The 21,490-nt window shown below is 33.7% G+C and overlaps 1 protein-coding gene across 4 annotated transcripts in view; it reads right to left on the bottom strand.

Annotated features, from left to right (window-relative positions):
- Positions 1–20,545, bottom strand: part of LOC136807611 (uncharacterized) — a 52,021-nt gene extending 31,476 nt beyond the window's left edge. Inside the window, exons 1-6 of one of the 4 annotated variants that reach the window (XM_067064200.1) lie at positions 20,447–20,545; positions 12,639–12,861; positions 10,792–10,964; positions 9,938–10,150; positions 8,194–8,383; positions 7,723–7,797 (exon numbers count right to left, since the gene is read on the bottom strand). In XM_067064200.1, the coding sequence (XP_066920301.1) occupies positions 7,723–7,797; positions 8,194–8,383; positions 9,938–10,150; positions 10,792–10,964; positions 12,639–12,861; positions 20,447–20,488 (916 nt within the window). In that variant the 5' untranslated portion in view covers positions 20,489–20,545. Of the gene's footprint in view, positions 1–7,722; positions 7,798–8,193; positions 8,384–9,937; positions 10,151–10,791; positions 10,965–12,638; positions 12,862–17,585; positions 17,688–20,446 lie in introns of those variants that run through there. The other 3 variants (XM_067064203.1, XM_067064202.1, XM_067064201.1) reach the window with 3 other exon arrangements.
- Between the last annotated feature and the right edge of the window lie 945 nt (positions 20,546–21,490).

Raw genomic sequence — 21,490 nt, 5'->3', positions numbered from 1 at the left:
GCTATCACTCGAAACGACTTTTTTTAGGATTTTTTTTAGTTTTTCACAGAAAATGAAATTTCAGGATATGGCTCTAAACCACTGTACCTAAAAGGGTCTCCAAACCTCGTTTATTTAACTTATCTATCAATATTAACAGAAAAATGTGCGTAACATAATGCCCTTCACAAAGGTTTTCTCAGTTGTTTTTATAGGAAAACGCGATTGTTTATTTATAACCATAAGGCTCGAATTAGCACAATTATTATGCATTCGAGCACTACATTGTTCTGATTTTAGAGACCGAATTTTTGGTCGAACGTATGGCCGTTTTCAGATCGAGTGCCCCCCTCCCACCTCTGTGTGTCAGGATGTTCGGATGTTAATTTACTAATCCAGTCTCAGACAGGGCTAAAATCTATGTTAGGATCCATTTTTCACACTTCAGCTCGCTTATGCTGGACTACTCAATACAGTCTAGATAAGTTTAATTTAAGATGAGCAAACACGAAGACGTGAAAATTTATTTTCAGAATAGTTTTTTTGCCGTAAAATTACACCACAGGAAGTTTCCCCTAGCAACCATTGCAAAACTCTAAACCTTGCAGCAAATTTTTTCTCGATTCGATTGAACGGGGGACAATAGCATCATTAAGGGCTGTTGTTCTTCATGGTAGGACTTAAGAGTTCTTCAAACAATGCAGTAATTTGTGATGATTTAACGCCAATACACCGCCTTCCTTTTTCCTAAAAATAATTATTTGCCGATCTTGGCTAGCACAGTCGGGCACCGTCTAGCAGCACGTGGTACGATACAAGGACGACCCGACATAGTTTTAGGGTCTAAACTATTGAGTCAAAAGTGGAAACTGACAACAACAACAACCATATCAACCCCAACAACAACAACAACACAGCACAAGTACACGCTTTTTTTTACAAGAATGGTGTTTTTTCATTTCATCATGGATGTTCTTAACTTTTTTGGGAAAATCATCCTAAAATATTCTTAGGGTATTTTCTTAAGTTAGGGTCGAAATTCAAACAAAATTTAACAAGAAATACACACCTGCAGTAAAAAAATGGCATCTTTGTGAAAATTTTGAGGTTTACCGGAGGAAAACTGGCAATTTACAGTTAAAATTGCTCCAAAAGTTGCCTAATTCCATGATGGTGATATTCTTACGATATTCTTAATTCTTTGGCCATTTTCATCATGAACATTCTTATAAAGTGTATTCTTATAAAAAAAAGCGTGTATCTCGAACATAAAGCACAAAGAATGAGACGATACAAAAAAATCAAAGAGACTCACCACCAGAGGGGTGCTTTAAGTCAGGTGTGGGTCAAGGAGCAAGCACTTCCTGCTTCTATCTTATACGTCTTCCCCATCTCTACCCACAGATTGATGTCGAGCAAACTTTCTCGAAAACCGGTCAAAAAAACTGGGTAAATTAGGTTTTGTACACTAACAGCGGTGAAAAATAGCTCAATCTAACGAGTCTGTAAAAAAACAAAAAATTTGGAGAAGGATCGGTTGTTCTTATTTTCCAGCATTTCGAAATTGAAGATATTCTTTTTCAATCATTTGTTCTTATAAAAATCGCACGAAAGAGTTAAAATTGTATGGTTATAATATGTGATGTGATAAAGGGGCATACTATTCCCTAAAGTGGTTTTGAGGTATTTCCCAAAAAAGCAAAACGATTTGATTTTCAAAAATAATTAAATTGATTTGATTTAAAGGAAAAATAAAATTGAAATGAGTACATTTTTAAACCTTTCTTGAAATGAATCTATTTTTAAATGAGAGTTAAATGAATTTAATCTGGAAAACAAAAAAATTTATTTTGAAAAAAAAATTGTTTTAAATTTGAAATTGTTTAAAAGTTTTGTTTGTCTTTCAGTGGCAGTCCTTAGCCACCATACTAATGTTCTTTCATATACTATATACTATGTCCTTATAAAAAATAGTAATGAGCTAAAACTCAACAAAAAAGGGTAATTTTTAGCTAGTTTTTGGGTTCCTTTTAACTCCTTTCATGAAAGCTAGTCAAAAAGGGTAATTTTTAAATCTAACAACGATCTAGTTTTTGTTCATGGTTCCTTTTAACACCATTCACGAAAGATGGTTTCAATATTTATCAATAGTTTTTGATCGTTTGATAGTTTTTATTTGCGCCTTTGATGATTGCCGCAATGTACTTTTTTTAACTTTAAAATTTTGAAATCAATTTATTGTTTTTGATAGAAAAACTTGGTTTTTATACTTTTTTGTTACAAAAAAGTCTATTTGTGTATTCTTTGATACTTAATGCACGATGGGGTATTTTTTCTTATTTGGCGCGCCTTCAAAGAGAGCAATTAATCGTTAATTGCATCCTGTAGAAAGCAATTAATCGTTAATCACACTTTCGAAGGGGCGCCAATTTCTTCAAAATTGAGTTTTTGATATTTTTTAGATCGTTCTTTCATCGAACGTGTTGATTTCATTCGAATGTTATTTTGTGAGAAAAAATAGTAAAAATAAAAAACATACAGGGAGAAGAGAAAATAAAGCTTTGAGTGTAATTTCCTTTCATTGTTTTCGTGATACTGAGAAAAAATATTCTGAAAATCATTGTGCGATAAGCTTGTAATCACACGATAACTCGTGCAATTCGAAAAATTACACTCGTGATTTTTTGTCTCAAATTTTCCTCATCTTTTCGAACTCCCAAAATTGAAAAACAAAAAATTCGCTCGTGCAATTATTTCCGAATTGCACTCGTTATCATGTGATTACATATTCTAATGGAGACCCAAAGAGTGTCTAGTCATCAGAAAGTTTCGTTTATTTTTCGACCTGGGAGAATGGTTTCGAAAAAATGTACAATCTCTTAGATTATCTAAAGGCCCCAACTCTCCGATTCGATTAAATTTAGGCACAAATAATATACAAAGATATTCGAATCTGTCTCATTCTTCAGCAAAAATATTCTTTTTATTACAATTTTTGAAGGGATAATGAGTTTATTTATGTTCTTCAGACTGCGCAGAAACTTTCTAAGGGCCTGAGTAATACCTCCAAGTATTTTAGTCTATAGATCACAATCTCAAATTTCAAAAAGTTTGTCATCACACGATTCTGACATTGAGTGCTATTTTGACTAAAAGTCAAAAACTTGTAACTTTTCGCCTTTGGAAAATACATAAAATTTTTGTTAGGCCAAAATATTTTCAGATTTGGTTTTAGTCTTTTCTTGTTATTTTCATAAAAAAGAGAAAATAGGACGCAAAACCCCTTTCAACACCAGAAACCTGTGTTTTAGTTGATTATCGGCGAAGTAACTTTGATCTTGAAAATAATGGTAATAATACAAAAATTGGCAAAAGAAAACTTTCCGATTTCAACATTTGCAGCCTATCCTTCTTTTCACTTTTATCAATTTCGAAATATCATTCAAGTTAATTAAAAATCATTCCTAACCCTTTTCGTACTAGGGGGGGGGCTGTTTCTGTTCGGGGATGATATCAGGTAAATATTGTCTCCCGATAATGTCATCGAAATTTAAGTCCACGCGAAATCTTAAAATTTTGCAGATGAGCTCAACAGCGAAATTTAATCCCCGCGAAAATTTATCCCATTAAAGTAAGAGGGTTACCTGTATGTAAAAATAACATTTTTCTGCAAACTATTAAGGTACTCACATCTAAAATCATTACGAAATTTTGAAAGGTAATTATTAACCTCAAATTTCCTGTTTATCTAGCAACAGACATTAGCAATATTATCACAACCAATAACAATTAAACCCTTTCCGTGCCGATATCAGCATATGCCGACAGTCGAGATTTCGATTTCTTTGCCGATGTCGGGTTTGCCGACATGGGCACTTTCCATTTCTTTGCCGCAAAATTTAAAACTTCTACAAAGATTTTGTATTAGATGGTTTGAAATGAAAAAAATGAATAGTTAAAAACTTTTCTATGCTGAAAAATAACTATTCTACAATGTTCAACTCAAAATTATAATCCTTGGCTAATACTTCATATATTATTCAGAAAATGAAGTGAAAATCGCGACCTTTTGCCCATGTCGGCATATTAAAAAAGTAAATTTATTCTGAAATTGATACACTAAAATAGTTTTCTATTATAGCCTTCCCGATTCTCCTTAAACAGAATACTGGTGCATTCAAATCCATTATATGGGGATAATTTTGACTCTCACACCCAAAAAATGGGCTAATTTGGGGAAAATGGTATCAAAATCATTAAACTAATTAAATTATTTTTGATGCCCGTCGTTAGAAAAATTCATTGTGACGTCACTTTTCCAAAGGAAAATGAACAATACGTTGACATCATTTCTCTCATTTTTTCAGAAATTATAACAATTTTTTATCTATTTTCGCTTGTTTTTATCACTTTATTTCGCTATTTTTCCTGGATAAAGCGCTAAAGATCAATCGAAGCTGAAGGAAATTGAAGTTCAGTCGTTACTTGACCTCGGGCAATATTCTCAGTACAGCCCTCAATAACCGGTCATTATTGCATAATGATACGATTTTCAGTTAATCGCACAATCAATTAAATCTAAGTGCACTTGAAAGCCCTTGAATTAAATACAACCCCTAATCGGACCATTCCGAAAACTAGAAATAGAAGTACAAGTAGTCTCTCAACTTCATTGAGTAGGGTTCAAAGCAAGACATTCTTCATCATGAATTTCAGCTATTTGTGCGGTATCTGTCTGTCTTTTCATTTCCGTATATTTCTGACCATATGTTATGGTTTGATGACAATATTTGGTGGCATTGGGAATGTTGTCTCTATCATCAGTATTTATAAAAAGAATCAAAGCTCGAACGATCGAGATAAGATTGATCTGATTTTATTATCACTTGCTGTTTGCGATGCTTTGGTTTCAATCACTGTTTATCCAGTTTATCCGTGGCTAGACTTTTGGACATTTGATTTTGGATCGTTCCCAATCGCCATGAGAATTTTTGGCTTGGTCCTGTTAAGCATGACCTCAACTTCATCTTTGACAATCATCATGTTAGCCGCTATCAAATATCTCAAAATTTCAAGAACAAGCACTTTTGATGATCTCATAACAGAGAAGCGGTTATGGATCTTAATAGTGTTGTGTTGGTTTGTACCAGCCTTCCCGATGCTTATCAATGTGATTCTAGGAAATATACTCAACAATTATATTTCTTTTGCCATTACCATCACCACGATTATATCTTTACCAGTGCTATACCTCATGATCTTATTTGTCTTCAAGAAATCGAGAAAAAGGGTCGCCGTAAGAGCAAACTCAACAATCCAACAAAGATCCAATGCCCAGACAACAAAACATATTTTGAAAAAGATCGTTTGGCGCTCACTTTGGCTAATTGGTGTCTATTTCACATGTACAGGGTTAACCGTTTTCTCTTACACTCTATATGCTTGTGGTGTAATTGAAAGTGGATACCTATATCAAATAACCAATATGATTTTTCTTGGGAATAGTTGTGCTAATCCCTGCATTTACATGTTCAAAGACAATAAAATTCGTAAAATTGCAAAGGCGCTTATTTAAAGATCACGATGAGTTTGACTTAAACATCATTCCCGTTGCCTACTATGTTGTGTGAATCTTTATGGTGTAAATTTGATCAACTTAATTTAAAGAAACCCAATTATATGAAAGTGGTCTTTATTAGGGTAATATCGTTGTATCAAAATAAAACTATTATATTATAATAGTTATAAACTATAATTATAATTATAAACTATAATTATATTGTATATTTTCATACGTAATAGTTATCGGACAGTTGCGAGTACAATATGAGAAATATTTTACGAGTTCTGAGATTTTTCCGTACAATATTTTCCGAGTCTTAAGGCGATATGGAATTAATGACTTCTTAAAACTAGGAAAGCTTAGAAAGAAACCAGAGTACTGAGGATTTTAAAATAGTATTGAGGCGTTTGGCTTCATAAACTGGTTGTTACTCTTTATAATTACTTTCTTTTTCACAAGAACAAATATTTTTTGAGGATTCTTAAGTTTTTGGCCCTTGGAGTCTCGTGATTTTCTCATCCAGGGCAAAATTGAGGTTTGAAGACTTCGTTCTTAATATTACTACTTTGACCCGTATTAGCTTTATAGATTGTCCTTGAATTTTTTTTTTGTTTGCATTCTTGAAATTCAGCGCTTTTTGTTATTAAAAAAAGGGTGTTAAAATAAATCTACTGTAATTCTATCTTTATTGATAAAATATTATTGCTCGTTATTGCCCATAATTCGCCCTAATTTAAGCTCGAAATCCTTACTTTGATAAACAAATATATTGCAATGACAAGTTAATGATAGCAAACATCGTCCATATGACGTTTTTATACTGTAATATTCAAAGAGTATTTGATGATGAATTTCATTTCAGATATTAATATTTTTAAAAAAGAAACGAATGGTTCCAGTTTGAATTCTTTTTTTTCTATTTTTAATTTAAGGCCATGGTCTATACTATATCACAAATAACAGGTTTGGCATATGTAAAAGACACAGAAGCGATATCTTTATCAAATTTTTTAAAAATGTTTGACGGTTAGTTCTCCTTATTAATTCATTTTCTAGCTTACTGTAATATGAAGGTACACGAAACAAGTGATACTTTTATGAACCTACCAATGAAACACATAAGACATAACTGGACAAATAAAAAAAAACATAATGAAAGCATATCTATTGGTAGAAATTATCAACACTATTGAATGAGACTGTTGAAAAAAAAAGGTATTAAACGCTTTTCTTTAAAACAATCCACTATCCGAAAAATGCACAGCTTAATAAAAAAGGTTTCTAGAAAACTCAAACCATCGCACTCTACCCGTGACATTTTCTTCTTTTAGAAAAAAACTAATAAAAACAATAATATGACTACAAGAACATTGATATATGCTTATAAATAGCGATTCTTATAGACAAAGATTCGTTTTTTGAGCCGAAAAATTTTTTAGTCAAAATCTGCTTCAGCCATATTTTACCAATGATGTTACCCTACTTTCATGCAAAAAATCAGAAAAAATTGACGATCCAATTTTTCACAAAGTCTTAAAAACCCTTTTTTTAGCCGTTTTTGGCTGAAATTTGCCCAAAAATTTTGTTTTTCAAAAATCAGGCTCCGTCACATTTTGGCCACTACCATTTTGCACCTTTGTACCAAAAATCAAAAAAATTCCTATGATTCAATCCTGAGAAAAGTTGATAACAGACGGACGGACGAACGAACGAACGGACGAACAAACAAAGGTTAATTTATAGGACCTCCACCCCACCGGGGTAGGTCCAAAAAACTACTCTAAACGTCAGGGAGAACTGACGTCAAAAGGATAACGAATAAGTTTGTGCAGCTTTGTTACAATATTTAGTGATATTCATATTAACCTCGAAATAAAGAACAACCGAAATTTAAAACCAAATTTGTTATTCAATTAACATTGCTTTAAAAAGATTGACCACTGTTCTAACCAAAGTGATAGAAATTTGTGTTCAATCGCGATGAAAAAAATTATTCTGAATAAAAATGGATAGCTGATAAGGTATTATCTCATTACGTCAAAACTCGTTTTTGTTTTCCATTTACCCCAGGTCTCGTTAAATCCCTTCCACCGGCCCTTATTACGCCAACGACGAAAAAATAAGGGCCCGGCGTAGAAAGTGCCGATAAAATATCAAAATACGAGAAGGGTGTGACATACCTGAGCTAAAGCTGTCTCTTCTTTGCTCCAAAGCAGCAAGACCGGTTGGTGGAGAAGGAACAAAACATGACGCTTCTATAAAAAAAGTCAATAATAAAAACAAAAAAGTAAAGGAAAAAAAACTAAAGTTGATCTTCTCTATTTCGATCTTCAAGGGGTCAGGAATTATTCTCGAATTACAGATAGATTCGAATTACAGAGCGTATTCTTACTTTACAGTCCAACTCAGCGGATCAATTTTTTGGTTCGAATTAAGGAAACATTTGAAAAATATTTTTTCACCCACACATCACGTTAGAGTAAACACTCTCTCTCCTGAAAAATCTCCAGTCAAAGATTCTGCTTGGCTCAGATCGACATACGACATCGAGAAATGTCCAGGGTATGAAGATCATTGGGCAGGGAAGAACATTATAAGAAACTTGCAGGGATGTTTTTATCAATTTTGATTTCGTTTTCTAATAGACAAACCTGCAGCAGCTGTTTTTTTGCCGACCAATAATAACTCTTTAGTTTGCAAGCATGTTGAACGACCATCGGCAAGACATATTTGTATCACCAAATGAAACAGATTCAGTTCTTCGGTTGCTGTCTTTTGTAATTGATATACTTTCTTGCCATCAACTTCATAGACAGAGTCTAAATCCACTTTGATGAGATACTAGAAGAAAAACAACAAATAGTTAAAATTTGCTTTAATACTATTTATAAGCCAACCTTTAGAATGCGTAGCATCTTTGTTACGATGCAAACGCATGTGGTTACCTAGTTCAAGACTAGTTCAGGCTTTCAAAGTCGAATTCAATGGGCCATTCTATTTTACATCAACGCAGGGGGGGGTGGACGAAATTCTCAGGGGATAGCCCGAAAAGAATTTCCAGGGAGTCTAAATAAGAAGTTCTTTTTTCATTTTTCCAGGAAATAGAAAGTTATTCTAAAATTTCCAGGGGGTGTATGACTGATTTTAGTTCGTCCAAAAATTTGTTTTGACTTGCAAAGGTTCGTCCACCACCCCTGTATAGATTTTTTATAAAGAACATACTATAAAAATGGTTATTATCATCGAATGGAGGATGAAATTTTGAGCTTAAAAAGTATACTACAAGTCTTGTACTTAAACACACAAAGAGAAATAGCCATGTGAAGTTGGAAATTATGTCAAATCCATTACGATTTAGACAAGAATGAACATCAGTAAGCGATTTTTTTTTACTATTTAGACCAAAAAAGCTAAGAATGTCAAGAATATTCTGGCTGTTCCTATTACTGTAGTAGGCTGCACGCATCCCCTCTGATATGTTTTGAAATAGGGGATGTCCAAAAAAATTCCCGTCCGAGAGTTACCCCCGTCTTTGTGTTTTTGAGTTTTAAAAACTTGATTAGCTTGATCAGTAGAGTTTTTTTATGAGAGATCTTTAAATGTCATAAAATTTTTGAATGGCAGGAGGTTAATACAATCATTGAATTTCTAAACTTTTTTAAGCAGAAAATTGAAATAGGCTACCCCGAATTTAGTTTTTAAAAGTTTTTAAAACTGTTTATACATATTTATGATTAGGTATTTCCATACTTTATCAATTTTAACATCTTAATATTCATCAGTCCAGCAGGTTGCCATCACATAGGTTAGATGCTTGCATCTATTGGATGGTAATTTCCTGGCCTTATTTATTTTATTCCCATATTCTATGTTTCTGTATCCTTTCCTTAATGCAGGCGAAAAAAAATTCTTTCTTTCTTTCAATTCAATTTGGGGTAACTCTCGGACAGGAATTTGATACATGATACGCACCCCTTATATAAAAACCTATCAAAGGGGATGTGGTCCTTTAGGTGTGCTTAATATTCAAGTTTAGTATTGTTCTTAAATTATTCTTATGTTCAAAGACTAAAGGCTTGGGGACACGAGAAGTTTCTCGTATGTGCCCACCCCATTTTTCTTTAAATAAGAAAAATAAAAGTGAAATCGACAACACTTTTAATAACATTTGTGCGTCTTTCACTTTTGTCCCAGGGACAAAATCAGCGCGTGTCTTTTGGGTATTTCCCTCACTTTTTGTCCCATGAAACAATCAAAGAAATCATGAGACACGCACACTTTTTTTTCTTGTGTTGGAGGGATGGAGCATGTTGCATTGCACCAACACGAAAAAAAATTCTCCCCAAGCCTTAATCCAACAATCCTAATACCAAATTAAATGAAAAGTAAACGTACTTTAAATGTTCCATCAACAGGAGTTATAGATTTAGGTTGTAATTGGATAGCTCCAACATATTTTGGTGTATTTTTCAATTCTTTAGATCGTTTTATGTAAACTTGTATACTATGGACGACAACCAGGTTTAATGTGACAGGATCCAGAAAGTCCAGAGCAAATTCCAAAATGCTTTTCTGGATTCTTTGTTCAGATTTTCCTCTGATTCTTTTCTATGAAAAAGAAAAAAAAATGGAAGTGAATGAATGCTATTAATCAGTGAATACATGCTTTATGAGCATAACACTTACAAGCATATGAAGGCTCCGATTTGCAGAATTCCTAAGCATAACATAGCATAAATATGTCAGCCTGAAATATTTTTCAAGTCATTTTTTATTTGTTTAAAAAGGTTTGTTAGAGGTCAAGCAAAAAATTGACATTACACGGCTAGCTAGATTCCACTGCTCCAAAATATCTGAGCAAATTTTTACAAATCTTGGCTCGGGGTGAATCATAAGCATGATTCATAAGCATATGATAAGCATAGGCTATGCCTGGATGCTCTGAGAACTTAAGCATACACGAGCCTGACCAAGAGGCAGAAGCTTGCATTAAAAAAAAACATAAGATTTCACTACTCTTTCTCCCTGGATTATTCAACATTATCTTTATAACCCTTTATCGGCTTTATCATAGTAAAGAGGCTACTTTCAAATCATTGGTAAAATCCCAAGTAAAAATTGAACCAGCAACCTTGTCCAACTCAGCTAAATACCCAATCGTAGTGAATCTTAAACTATTCTTGTCACGTTTAATTTAAGACAAAGTCAAATTCAAATAAAATGTGGTAAAATAAAAGTCTTGTACATACCTGTGTCTTAAATAACTTTTCTGGAAAACGAATATATTCGAGTTCAACTGGAAAATTATTTATTATTCCATGGGTTCGAGGGGACAAATGACCAGATTGCATTTCAATTGCCCCATTTTTGTTATTATAAGGTGAGTTATTGTAAGGATACTCTGGACTTTCACTAGCATAATCTGATAAAAAGAAGATGAAAATATTTATTTGAAAATAATACAAGCCATTCTGCAACTTTTTTGTAAGAGCATAAGATAATGCCCTGTCATATTGAGTCTGTTAAAGGTTTTGTTTTTAAATAAGGGAGAGGTATCGTTTGCTTACTCATCAATCTTAAAATTCACAAATTCTTTCACACGGATGTGGAGCAAGATTGGTCAAAAAAAGGAAAAGAAAAACATTTTTTGTTCATCAGCATAACAATAGGCACACACAAATATGTGTCCAACGGATTAGAATAGGTGGATTAACTTCTCTCGTTGCTCCCAAGAGAGATCCATTGTCTTCTCATTGTTACAAGAAAAATCTGTAAATGACTCTGCGCACTCCTCGTTTAGTTTTTTCATTGTTTTTATAAGAACAATTTTCCAATTTATACAGTTTCGAAAACGAATTTGTCCATTCGATCAATTTTGATGATTTTGCAAATATTTTAAATCCTGCACTTAAGTTTTAGCATCAACAAACGCTAGACCAGTTTTAATGTAAATTTTTAATCTTTTGTCAATGGCAATCTTCAGATAAGTGAAAATTAACGTATGGTCTATAACTAAGAAACTATCGATTGGTCACGAATGGGTTGCATACTGGTGAAAGAAGACTGTATTTAGAATTAGGAAAATAAATTTCAAATTATTTGGCTAATTTCTGCATTGGATAGAAAGGGCTAAAAAAGTGCATTTTCTTATTTAAAATGTACCACGTGATACGTAATGACCAATGAAAATGTTGAAAGTAATGATTTTTTACAACTTTTTTACAACTTATCAAGTTTTAATTGCTAGCAAACTCGTAAAAAAGTTTGATAACCTAACGAGGAGTGTTTTCTATGAGTTCTTAATCCACCTATTCTAATCCGTTGATGTGTCTGATATGAAACGGGAACACTTATGTAAAAACAAGACAAAACTTTAAGAAATTCGTTCTATTCAACTCGACCTAGAGTTTGGCAAGTCAATATTGGAACCAATTTTTTTGCATATATATATGAGTGTCAATTAGACAGAGTATGCAAAGAAGCTTAAGGTTAGCGAAGATGTGTTGCTACACGTCTTCCACATTGAGTTGAGAATCTATATCGGATGGAAAAAATACAGCAAATAGACTTTTAACATGGCTGCACTCTAAAAGTTGTTTCCTTCGGTTTTGAAAAACATTAGTAACTTTTCAAAGTGAGTAAGAAGGATACTTTTGGCTAAACATATCAAAATATAAAAACAGAACAGCATATTAGAACAGCTAGCCTCAAAGAACCACTTTTCGAAAAATTTAAATGTTTTATCTCAGTCTGTTTTAACATTGCAAATAACAATGACTACGTTCGAATTATTTCAAATATATTTTTAATGAAGCATAGGGCTACCAAACCTAAATCACCCATTGTTAAAGATAAACCTTTAAAAGAGACCACTTTGTATCGAAGACTCCAAAAAAGGTAAGAGTTTCAAAAAACAAATTTAGTTTTAGCAGTAATAGCTCAGATATCACTCACATCACATCACAACTCAAAAGTGGGGTGGATGAAGTCTCCCCAGTCTCCAAGCTTCCACTGGGCCTGTATATCAATCACATCAGATCACAGCATAGCGGTGCTTGAAAATATTTTCTTATAAAAGTAAAGTAAAACATCTTACTGTTATATCCAACAAATTGATCTTGGTTTATTACACCACTGCCGCCACCACCACCGCCACCACCACTGGCGGTGCTGTTATTATACCCACCGGCATTTGGAAGATTCAACTGCTGCTGAAAAGAACAAGGATCGAATTCTTCTGACTTTAAATACGAACTTATGAGCGGTACAAAATCAGTGTCCATATTGGTCTCCTCAGTAGTATTGCTGGCATTATCTTCCTAAAGAATTAATCACAAATGCAAATATTTCATGACTCAGCAGCCAGTAGTGTCCTTCAGTATCATTTTATCGTGCTAAAGTTAAAATTAAAAATGTAAACATCCAAAAATTTGTTGAGATTCAATAAAACTTTATTATTGGGTGTTGCTTGGTAAGATAATCAATAAGCGTCACACCATTTCCCTAAAAATGTTTTTGAGTAAGTTTTGAATCAAATTTTTATGGAAGTTTAGGTTTCGGAAAAAAAGTAACAAAATGTGTGCAAGCATTTGAGGTATTTGAGGGATACCTTAACCCTTCAAGCATCTTCCTATTTTTTTAATTGGAGGGAAAGCATTTTTGGGGGGGGGCTCGAGCTCCCCCTTAAAATCTCAAGATTGACAACTGCTATGACCTTGAAATTTTGACCAGTAGATATGGATAACTGAAGTTGATTTGCAAAACTTGACCAAAATCATTTAATTGACTTGTTCAATTTGACTGAAATCTGTTCCTGAAGGCTGTTTTGTCAAATAAAAGAGACTAGTAACAGAAAAAATTCGTTCCCATGAGTATTTGATACTTTGCAGACCAGTCTGTAAATTACACCTCTGGTAACTTATGGCATGTCCCAAAAGCCATAAGTTTGGCGCAGAAAATTGGGGGCCTTAGACATATTCATTTATACCTTTAAAGAAGCGTATTACGATGTAGAATTCAGAAATCACTGTTAATAAAATTAATTTTTTCACCCAAAAAAGTTATTAGGCAAAAACCAAAAAATGCTGACGTCAGCAAAACTTGTTTTTTCAATAACTCCAGTTTGGCTGATGGTATAAATATGAAATCCAAATCTGCATATCTTTAATAGAATAAACATTTCTGCATAAATTTTTTTTTTAATTTTGCTGATGTCAGCAGAAATAATCAAAATGCGAAATTTTGCAATTAAAAAAAAATTTATGTCACCTGGAGTTGCCTCAAAAAATTTGAGCGAAAAAAATTGCAGTTACTAGGTTAAATGGGGTTCCGATTTTAATTATTTTCAAAAAATGATGACGTCATCAATGATATGCCAAAATTTTCATCAAAGATGCCATTTCATATTTGGTACACACTTGCTAAATTTCAAGTCAATTGGATTTAAATGTTTCAAAAGTTAAAAAGTTAGTTAAAAATTTGTTTCCCTGCACAAGATGATCGAAGAGTTAAGGGAAGAAATTTTTGTGTGAAGAATCACACCTCTATTGTAATTTATGAGCTTTAAATTTGTGAATAACCAAAAATCTAAATTCAGAAGTTTTGCGGAATTTTTAATTTTTAATCCTATTTTTTGCTGAAAAGACAAATTTTAGGGGTGATTTTTGAAATCCTGACAATATTTGTGTTTCACGGAATTTAATTTTGCTGATTTTTCAAAAAACCGTGAAATGAAATTCTGCAAAAACTTGTTCGACAAAAATTTATTTTTTTAGCCAGCAAACTATTTTTCCTTTTCAGACATGTTGCAGAGTAGGTATATACTTGTACTTTTGAAAAGAAAACTGGGTTTACGCTTCATTTTTAAAATGTCACAATTAATTATGGAAACAATCTCAGGTCCCTTCTCTGCATCCTTTTCTTTCTGTTGAAATTTAAGTAACATAAAAAATCTAATTGAAATTTCAATTTATATATAGCATAAGCAAGACTTCTTCCCAGAATTTTAAACTGCTCTTTATATATTATTTGAAAATAAAAAGATGCTGGTTAATAGTTTATTTAAAAGAATCTTCTGTTGACTTAGGTCAACTTAACTTTCTGAAAGCTCATTTTTCAACTCCCCAGGACCTTTGGTAGAAAATATCAGCAGATCCGTGAAACCTTTTCCCAAAATTGGAAAAGCAGGGGAAAAATTTTCTCTGAAAATCAGAAAATCCAGAAAATTTTCTGGAAAAAACAGGAAAATCAGGGAAACTTTTCCCAAAAATCCAACAACGAACTGTTCAAAAGTTGCATGAAACATGTTGAAATGCTTGAGCTTCACGCTCAATGTTTGAGGGTTTCCACTTCAGTGAATATTTAATCGCGAGTTGATGGAGACATGTACAGATAAACATAAAAAGTAACGTTAAGTTGATTTTCCCTGGACAGAATGAGTTATTGGACATCATCCTTAATATGTCTGCTGAAAAGCTCATAAAGCCCATTTTCTACCGTCATCTAATGGTTTATCAACATCACCCTAAACATCAAGACATTTGCTGTGGCAGAAGTATGGACGAGTATGAATGCACGAATGTCATCCATTATAATTATAACCAGTTAGTACGGTAACTTTTTGTAATGCTGACATACCTTGTCTAATTCCAACATAGCAACTATCCGATCTGCAAAGTGGCTCAAGTAATAGAGTGATTTTTTTAAACAACTTATATTCAGAAGGTTTTATTTTATTTGGACCATATAGCTGCTATGATGCCGGAGGCGGAATTAGACATGGCATTTCAGAATTATATACAGGACAAAAGGTCTATGGATGGATGAAAATCAAACTTCCCAACCACCCAGTCCCAGGTCAGAAAAATAGGAAAACTTCCACTTTTTGCCCCGAAAGATAGAAATTGGTCAAATTAGTCCCAATATCGCAATCCCAAGGTGAGAGGGTTGAGAGTCAGGTGGCACACTGCACCGCCAGCTCAAGCAGTTACATCAAAATGCCTCGAAAATGTCAATATGAAAATTGCGTAATCAGAGAACGTATGTCTCGCTCATTATAAAAAGGCCGAGACAAACTTTCAATAATTGGATTGTAACATCGAGTTAAGTCTCTTTTGTTAAGTCACCAGGGGGTGAATAAAACAGACCTTGATACATTTATCGTTCGTTTCAACTTGACAATTTGTTTTAAACTCAGCCTCCTAAATATTTGGGGTAGGTAAAATATGTACAAAGAAATTCATACTTTTCCAACCTGGCCAATCTTTAAAAAAGAAGCGAACAATAAAATGTAATTACCCTTTCCAAATAAACCTCTTCGGTGGCGAGCGTAGTCTACTCTGACGTAATTGTAAAATTTATGTAATGGGAGTTTGACATAGTAATGTAATGTTGTTTGGGGAATTATGAAGTTCTCTGGGATTCCGATTGCATTTATTCAGGTTGATTTTTTATGACTTCTAATAGTACTTTTTCTAACGAGTTTGATTACTCTGTTCTCACACTTATGTCTTTTTTTTTCGCGTCCTTTTCCGTGATTACTTTTATTTATATTTTTAAAGACAGGTAAGAAGGCATATTGATGTAACTGTCAAGCACAACCCCAGTACCCCCCCCCCCCCTACCGAATGTAGGTATACTGTTCACTCTGTATCAGAAAAAAAAGAATGATAAAATTTAGTCTATCTATCTACTGACCCAATCCAATCACCAATCTATAAAGTTATATATTGATTTAACATTTAAGGTTTGATTTCTCTGACTTTCTCGATATTCGGTCACGAATCGTGTCTTCAATCACGTATCACGTAAAATGTTTATTTTGAAACAAAACAAAACATTCACTTTTTTGCGAGGACGGCATTTCATCATGACGAGATTAATGAGCCATTATATGCCACAAAGAATCATACAAAACTAATTATATATAATGAAAAGAAATTCCTTTGCCACTGGCTTGATAAAAAAAATGATGAATAATCTACTTTCATTTTCTCCCGCTTAATTATGACTTCCTTCTTTGCTTTTGCGCATGCGCCTCCGAATTCGGGGAATTTCCTTGAGGTCCCAGACCTCTTTACAACATAGAGCGTTAAAAAGTACTCTGCGCCCATGTCCCACCCGTCGCCAATATAACATCCACGAAAAATTGAGGGAAAGCCATTTTTTAGTGAAAAAGATTCATAATTGTAATCTTTTAAAAGGCTCTTAGAATCGATCGTAGATTTCATGAAGGTAAAAGCGCCTGATATATTCTCTAGCGCGTCCATCATCAGTAGTAACGTAAATAAATCCTTGAGGATACATGATGGGGACGAGGTTGACTGCGTGCAAAAGTACGAGTTAAAGTTTTAAAGTGCGAGTTGCTAATCAAAAGTGCGATTGTAAAATTTTGCAAAGTGTAAAATATATATATAGGCTACTGGACCTGGTGGATGCCGTCATCTTCTATTACTAAAATACTCAAATGCAATAATGACCGGTGAGCGAGACGAACTGTACTGAGAAATATTGTAACAACCGAGCTTGTGAAGTTGTTACGTTGATCGAGAGCAATTATTTCACAGTACAGCCAGAAAAAACGGCCATTATTGTATTAGATAACCATATCCTTCAGCTTCGATTGATTTTTCGCGCTTTATCCAGAAAAAATAGAGGAAAAAGCGAGAAAAAAACAAGCAAAAAGAGATCAAAAATTGTTTTTAAAAAAATGAGGCAAATGATGTCAACGCAGAGGTTCATTTTCATTTGAATTTTTCTAGCAACGGGCAACTCTGCGAAGTGTAGGCCCGTCGTCATGCAAAAAAACTAATTGCATTGCGCAAAAAGCCATAGCCCGCTTCAAAAAAGTAACCGGTTAACAATAATACAATTCTTGATATTCGTAAGTCAAGATGACGTCATATTTTTTAACGGGAGCACCCAAAAAAGCCAGTTTTTTACCTCTGTGTTTCTATTTTTAGTAACAGAGAGAGGTCAAATCCCGGCTTTTTTCGGGTGTTTCCGCTAGAAAAATGACTTACGCATATTAAGAATAACGACTTACACAGCTTCTACTTCTATTTCATTCGAACCACTTGTCACAGTGTGTTACAAACACTACCCCGACACAATCTACTTTTAGTTGTCTAGCGTTATCCTGCTGACTTTTTCCGAGAAATCTTTTACTTAAGATTGATGATCTTGTTACAACACAAAACATCAAGAAAAAAGCTGAGTAATTAAAAAAAAAAACTTGTTGAACATATAAAAGGTTTATGACGTAATAGTAGTCTGTTTTTAAAATGAAAACGTTTATCATTGGTATGGTGAAATATTAAATGCAAACTGAGCCTTGACCTTAGGACGGCCCTTGAACGGTCTTCGTGTTTCTCTTTTTTAATGTCCAATGAAAGCGGTTATACTTCCGTTTTCGTCATTTATATCAATTCCATCAGTTCACCTCCTTGATTCTAATAGCGCTCACAAAAGGCTCATAAAGCTCAACCCATCACAGTACACTGTATTAAATCAAAATATTGTGTAACTAGCATGGCTCTATCGAGATTGATACTTTAGTTATGTTCAAAATTTCCGGATTGTTTGTCTCCCGAAGCATAGCTCCAGGTAGCTTTTCCACGACAACCACGCTCTTACCACCATCACTCAGAATTCTTTGTCACCATGGTGACAATCATCATCGATGCAATCATCATATTCAGCCTGCAAAGAATAGCCTAAATTATATCACGAATCACGCTGCTTTTTTTTGTCAATAGATCTTTTCGGCCATAGTTGCGTGGTTAGGTGCATGTTTCATTACCTCCCAAAACTCGATCCAATCCTTCTCTATAGGTGCGGAAAAAAGACTGGGACGGTTTTAGCGTGGTAAATTGGACAAAAAAACGTCCGCGCGGCAATTGGGGGCTACGGTTGAAAAGGTGTATTTATGCTGAGGCCATTGATCAAAGTGACGGGTGTCTAAAGCAAGAAACTTTATCGACAATAAGGCTCTAAAGATATTGGACATCAAAGTTTTATTCAAAAACGGAAAATTCATGAAGAAATTGATTGAAAATTATGTGAAGATAAAGCAGATCTTAAGAAAATCAGAAAATTCAAAGAGTGGAAAATGAGAGCAGAAGAAATAAACAAAGCGCTTATCGAATCACGATAAACTGTACTTAAAAAGATTTTCGCCGAGTAAAAACGGTTTAGAAGCTATGTATACCTTTGCCATTGATTTCCAAACCCGAAGGGCTATACTCGAGACTCCTGCATGGGAAATGAAGCCACTTATTTCCTATCCAGAACGCGCGCATTTGGTTTTTACACGAATGCCGGATTAAAACTAAAATCTATCACTAGATTTCAAAAAATGCATCCTCAAAAACAAGGGAACCACTAGATACAATTCATCGTCATGATTACGGCGTGTTCTAAGCGCAGATTTCTTTTTCTTGCCTTGGAAATGTTAGAGATTCTAGTCTAGCCCTTCAGGCTTTAAACTCAATGGGCTTGGCCGTAATTCTATTTTCATAGAAAATCTTGGGAAGCTGACCAGGGAAAATATAATAATGTTTAAAATATTCAAATATTTGACACTCAATTCTCAAAATATGATCCCAAATTATTAATCATGAGATCATAAAAAACTTTGCTTGGATAGACAGCAATCATTGTTAATTTCGCCCACGACTTCCAGCCCCTCTCTTCCCACTTTGTCACTTAGCAAATATGCCACACAAAAACGCTGATTGGTCATACAATGAACTTATGGTGACGTCATCCGAGGAGATATATGTTTCTCTCCAAACTACTTATATGTTGCAAAGTTATTATTTGATTGTATAAATATTGACTTTATAATCTAAAAATCGAACGAGGTAGAAAATTCATGAAGCAATATATATTTTCTGTCCTAGCATTATCAAAAGGGGTCTATAATCCCTCAAACTTGACTGACCTATTTATATAAAAAGCTCCTGTAGTTGTAGTTGTATAGACGCAAGCATCAATCTAAAAATCTTCCCTAAATATCCAAGATCAAAACTAAATTAGACAAGCAAAAGTCTATAATGTTTAAAGATTGCAAAACCTAGATAAATGCTCGAGAAATGGTGAAAATAAGAACATGTTTCAGGCTTAAAACTCAAAAAGATAAGAACATCCGAAGGCTTAAATGAATGTTCTTATAAAAGAAACGTGTAAACGGTATGGTAGACCCTAGAATCGGCAAGCTTTTCGGCTAGATGTCGGCGCTTTTTTTCTATGTTTTGCTATAGAGGAAAGATTGTATTGAGAGTACGCATGCGATGTTTTTTTTTCAAATCCCGATTGAAAATCAATCCTAGGATGACTATGTAAACCACTAGAAGGTCAACACCCTTATGAAAACCGTTACATCTAAAAAAGCATCAGCAAACTTACGAAAGAACCCAAACCACAATCATGAATTTTTGTAAACCCGTCTATATACCGGAAAAGTACTTCAATATCAACGAACAAATTTACAACGTATAGAGTCTATGACTCATAGAGTCATAATACATAGGTCCAGGGAAATAAGGAGGGGTTTTGGATAAAAATAAATAAAATAGAATCAATCACACTCAAACCGTGGAAATTGACAAAAAAAATGACCAAAAACAAGATAAACAACTAGTCGTTCCATATTTATTTTGTTTGTTAATCTTTTGTACAAGCTTTGACAAGCTTTGACTTGCCCGAGTGATAACCCAGCTGGCACACAACGTTGTTTCAACGTTCACCTAACGTTAAATGGACATTGTGAACGTTAGATAAACGTTGAAACAACGTTGTGTGCCAGCTGGGAAATTGTTAAGATCGCATATATAATTTTTGGGCCGTGTCTAGTACATCTCAATATGGTTTTCAATTAACATAATACGTAACCAATAATCTTACCTGAAAATCGTAATTGAAATGCAAGATGTTCTTTTCTGCCATTTACGGTATATATATTCTTCACAGTACTAAAATGATTAATTTTTCTATTTCGCAATATATGCTGAAAGAAATGAACAAATTAAGTCGGTATGGATCAAAGTTATTATAATGGGCGAGATTAATTTAATTTGTTGTTCTACGGGCAGATCGTTACCAAAATATTGGTCGGTCGGTCGGTAAAATGAAAATAAATTTTTTATTTATCAGGGTTGGTAAAGTACCGAAAATGCTTTCCAAAAAATATCTGGTTCAAAAATTCACTTTTTTTATCTTCGATGAAGATCATAATAAAATCTTAGTGTATGGAATGCTTGATTTTCTAAATTTTTTAATTTCTTGAATTAATTTTCAGCTTTAACCTTTATTCAAATTTGATTCTTAGAACTAAGTAGTGTGTAAAATATATTGTATTGGAAATTCAAATTATTATTTTTTTTATTTTAGCAAAAATAGGGTCGGTCGGGCCCGTAGAACAACAAATCAAATTGGTCTCGCCTAATGTCTATTATATAAAGCTTTTAAAAAGGTTTTGAAGTATTAAACAGGGTTTAATGTAGACTTTAATGGCGATTATCATATTGTGATTCCCGTGTCTCAACTATATAGGTATAATAAACTTCAGACTCCCGCATTGGATTTATATCATACACTCAGTTTGAACCTCTATAATTCTTATATAAAACACTTTTTCTTTCGTTAGTGGATACACGCCCTTCTCACAGACCCGGTGGGATTTTATCAGCCAGTGGGGGTAAAAATAACGGACTAAAACTCGATGGGGATTGATATTACCACATTTTTTATGGCTTGGGATTTCAATTCTTTTGTTTTCAAGTCAGAAAATTCAGTCAGGGATGTGAAAAAATAGTAAATACTTTGCAGTGAGGATTGGTTTATTTGATTCTTTTCAGTGGGATAAAAATTGGAGGATAGTTTTTGACAGGTGACGATATTTTGACCAGTTTTTCCAGTGGTAAGAGGTCCCATTGGGTCTATGAGAAG

This window comes from Clytia hemisphaerica, unplaced genomic scaffold (assembly GCF_902728285.1).
Source record: "Clytia hemisphaerica strain Z4C2 unplaced genomic scaffold, Clytia hemisphaerica genome assembly, whole genome shotgun sequence".
Lineage (NCBI taxonomy): Eukaryota > Metazoa > Cnidaria > Hydrozoa > Leptothecata > Clytiidae > Clytia > Clytia hemisphaerica.
Note: the sequence above shows the minus strand (reverse complement) of the source record. Positions and strands in the feature narration are given on the sequence as shown.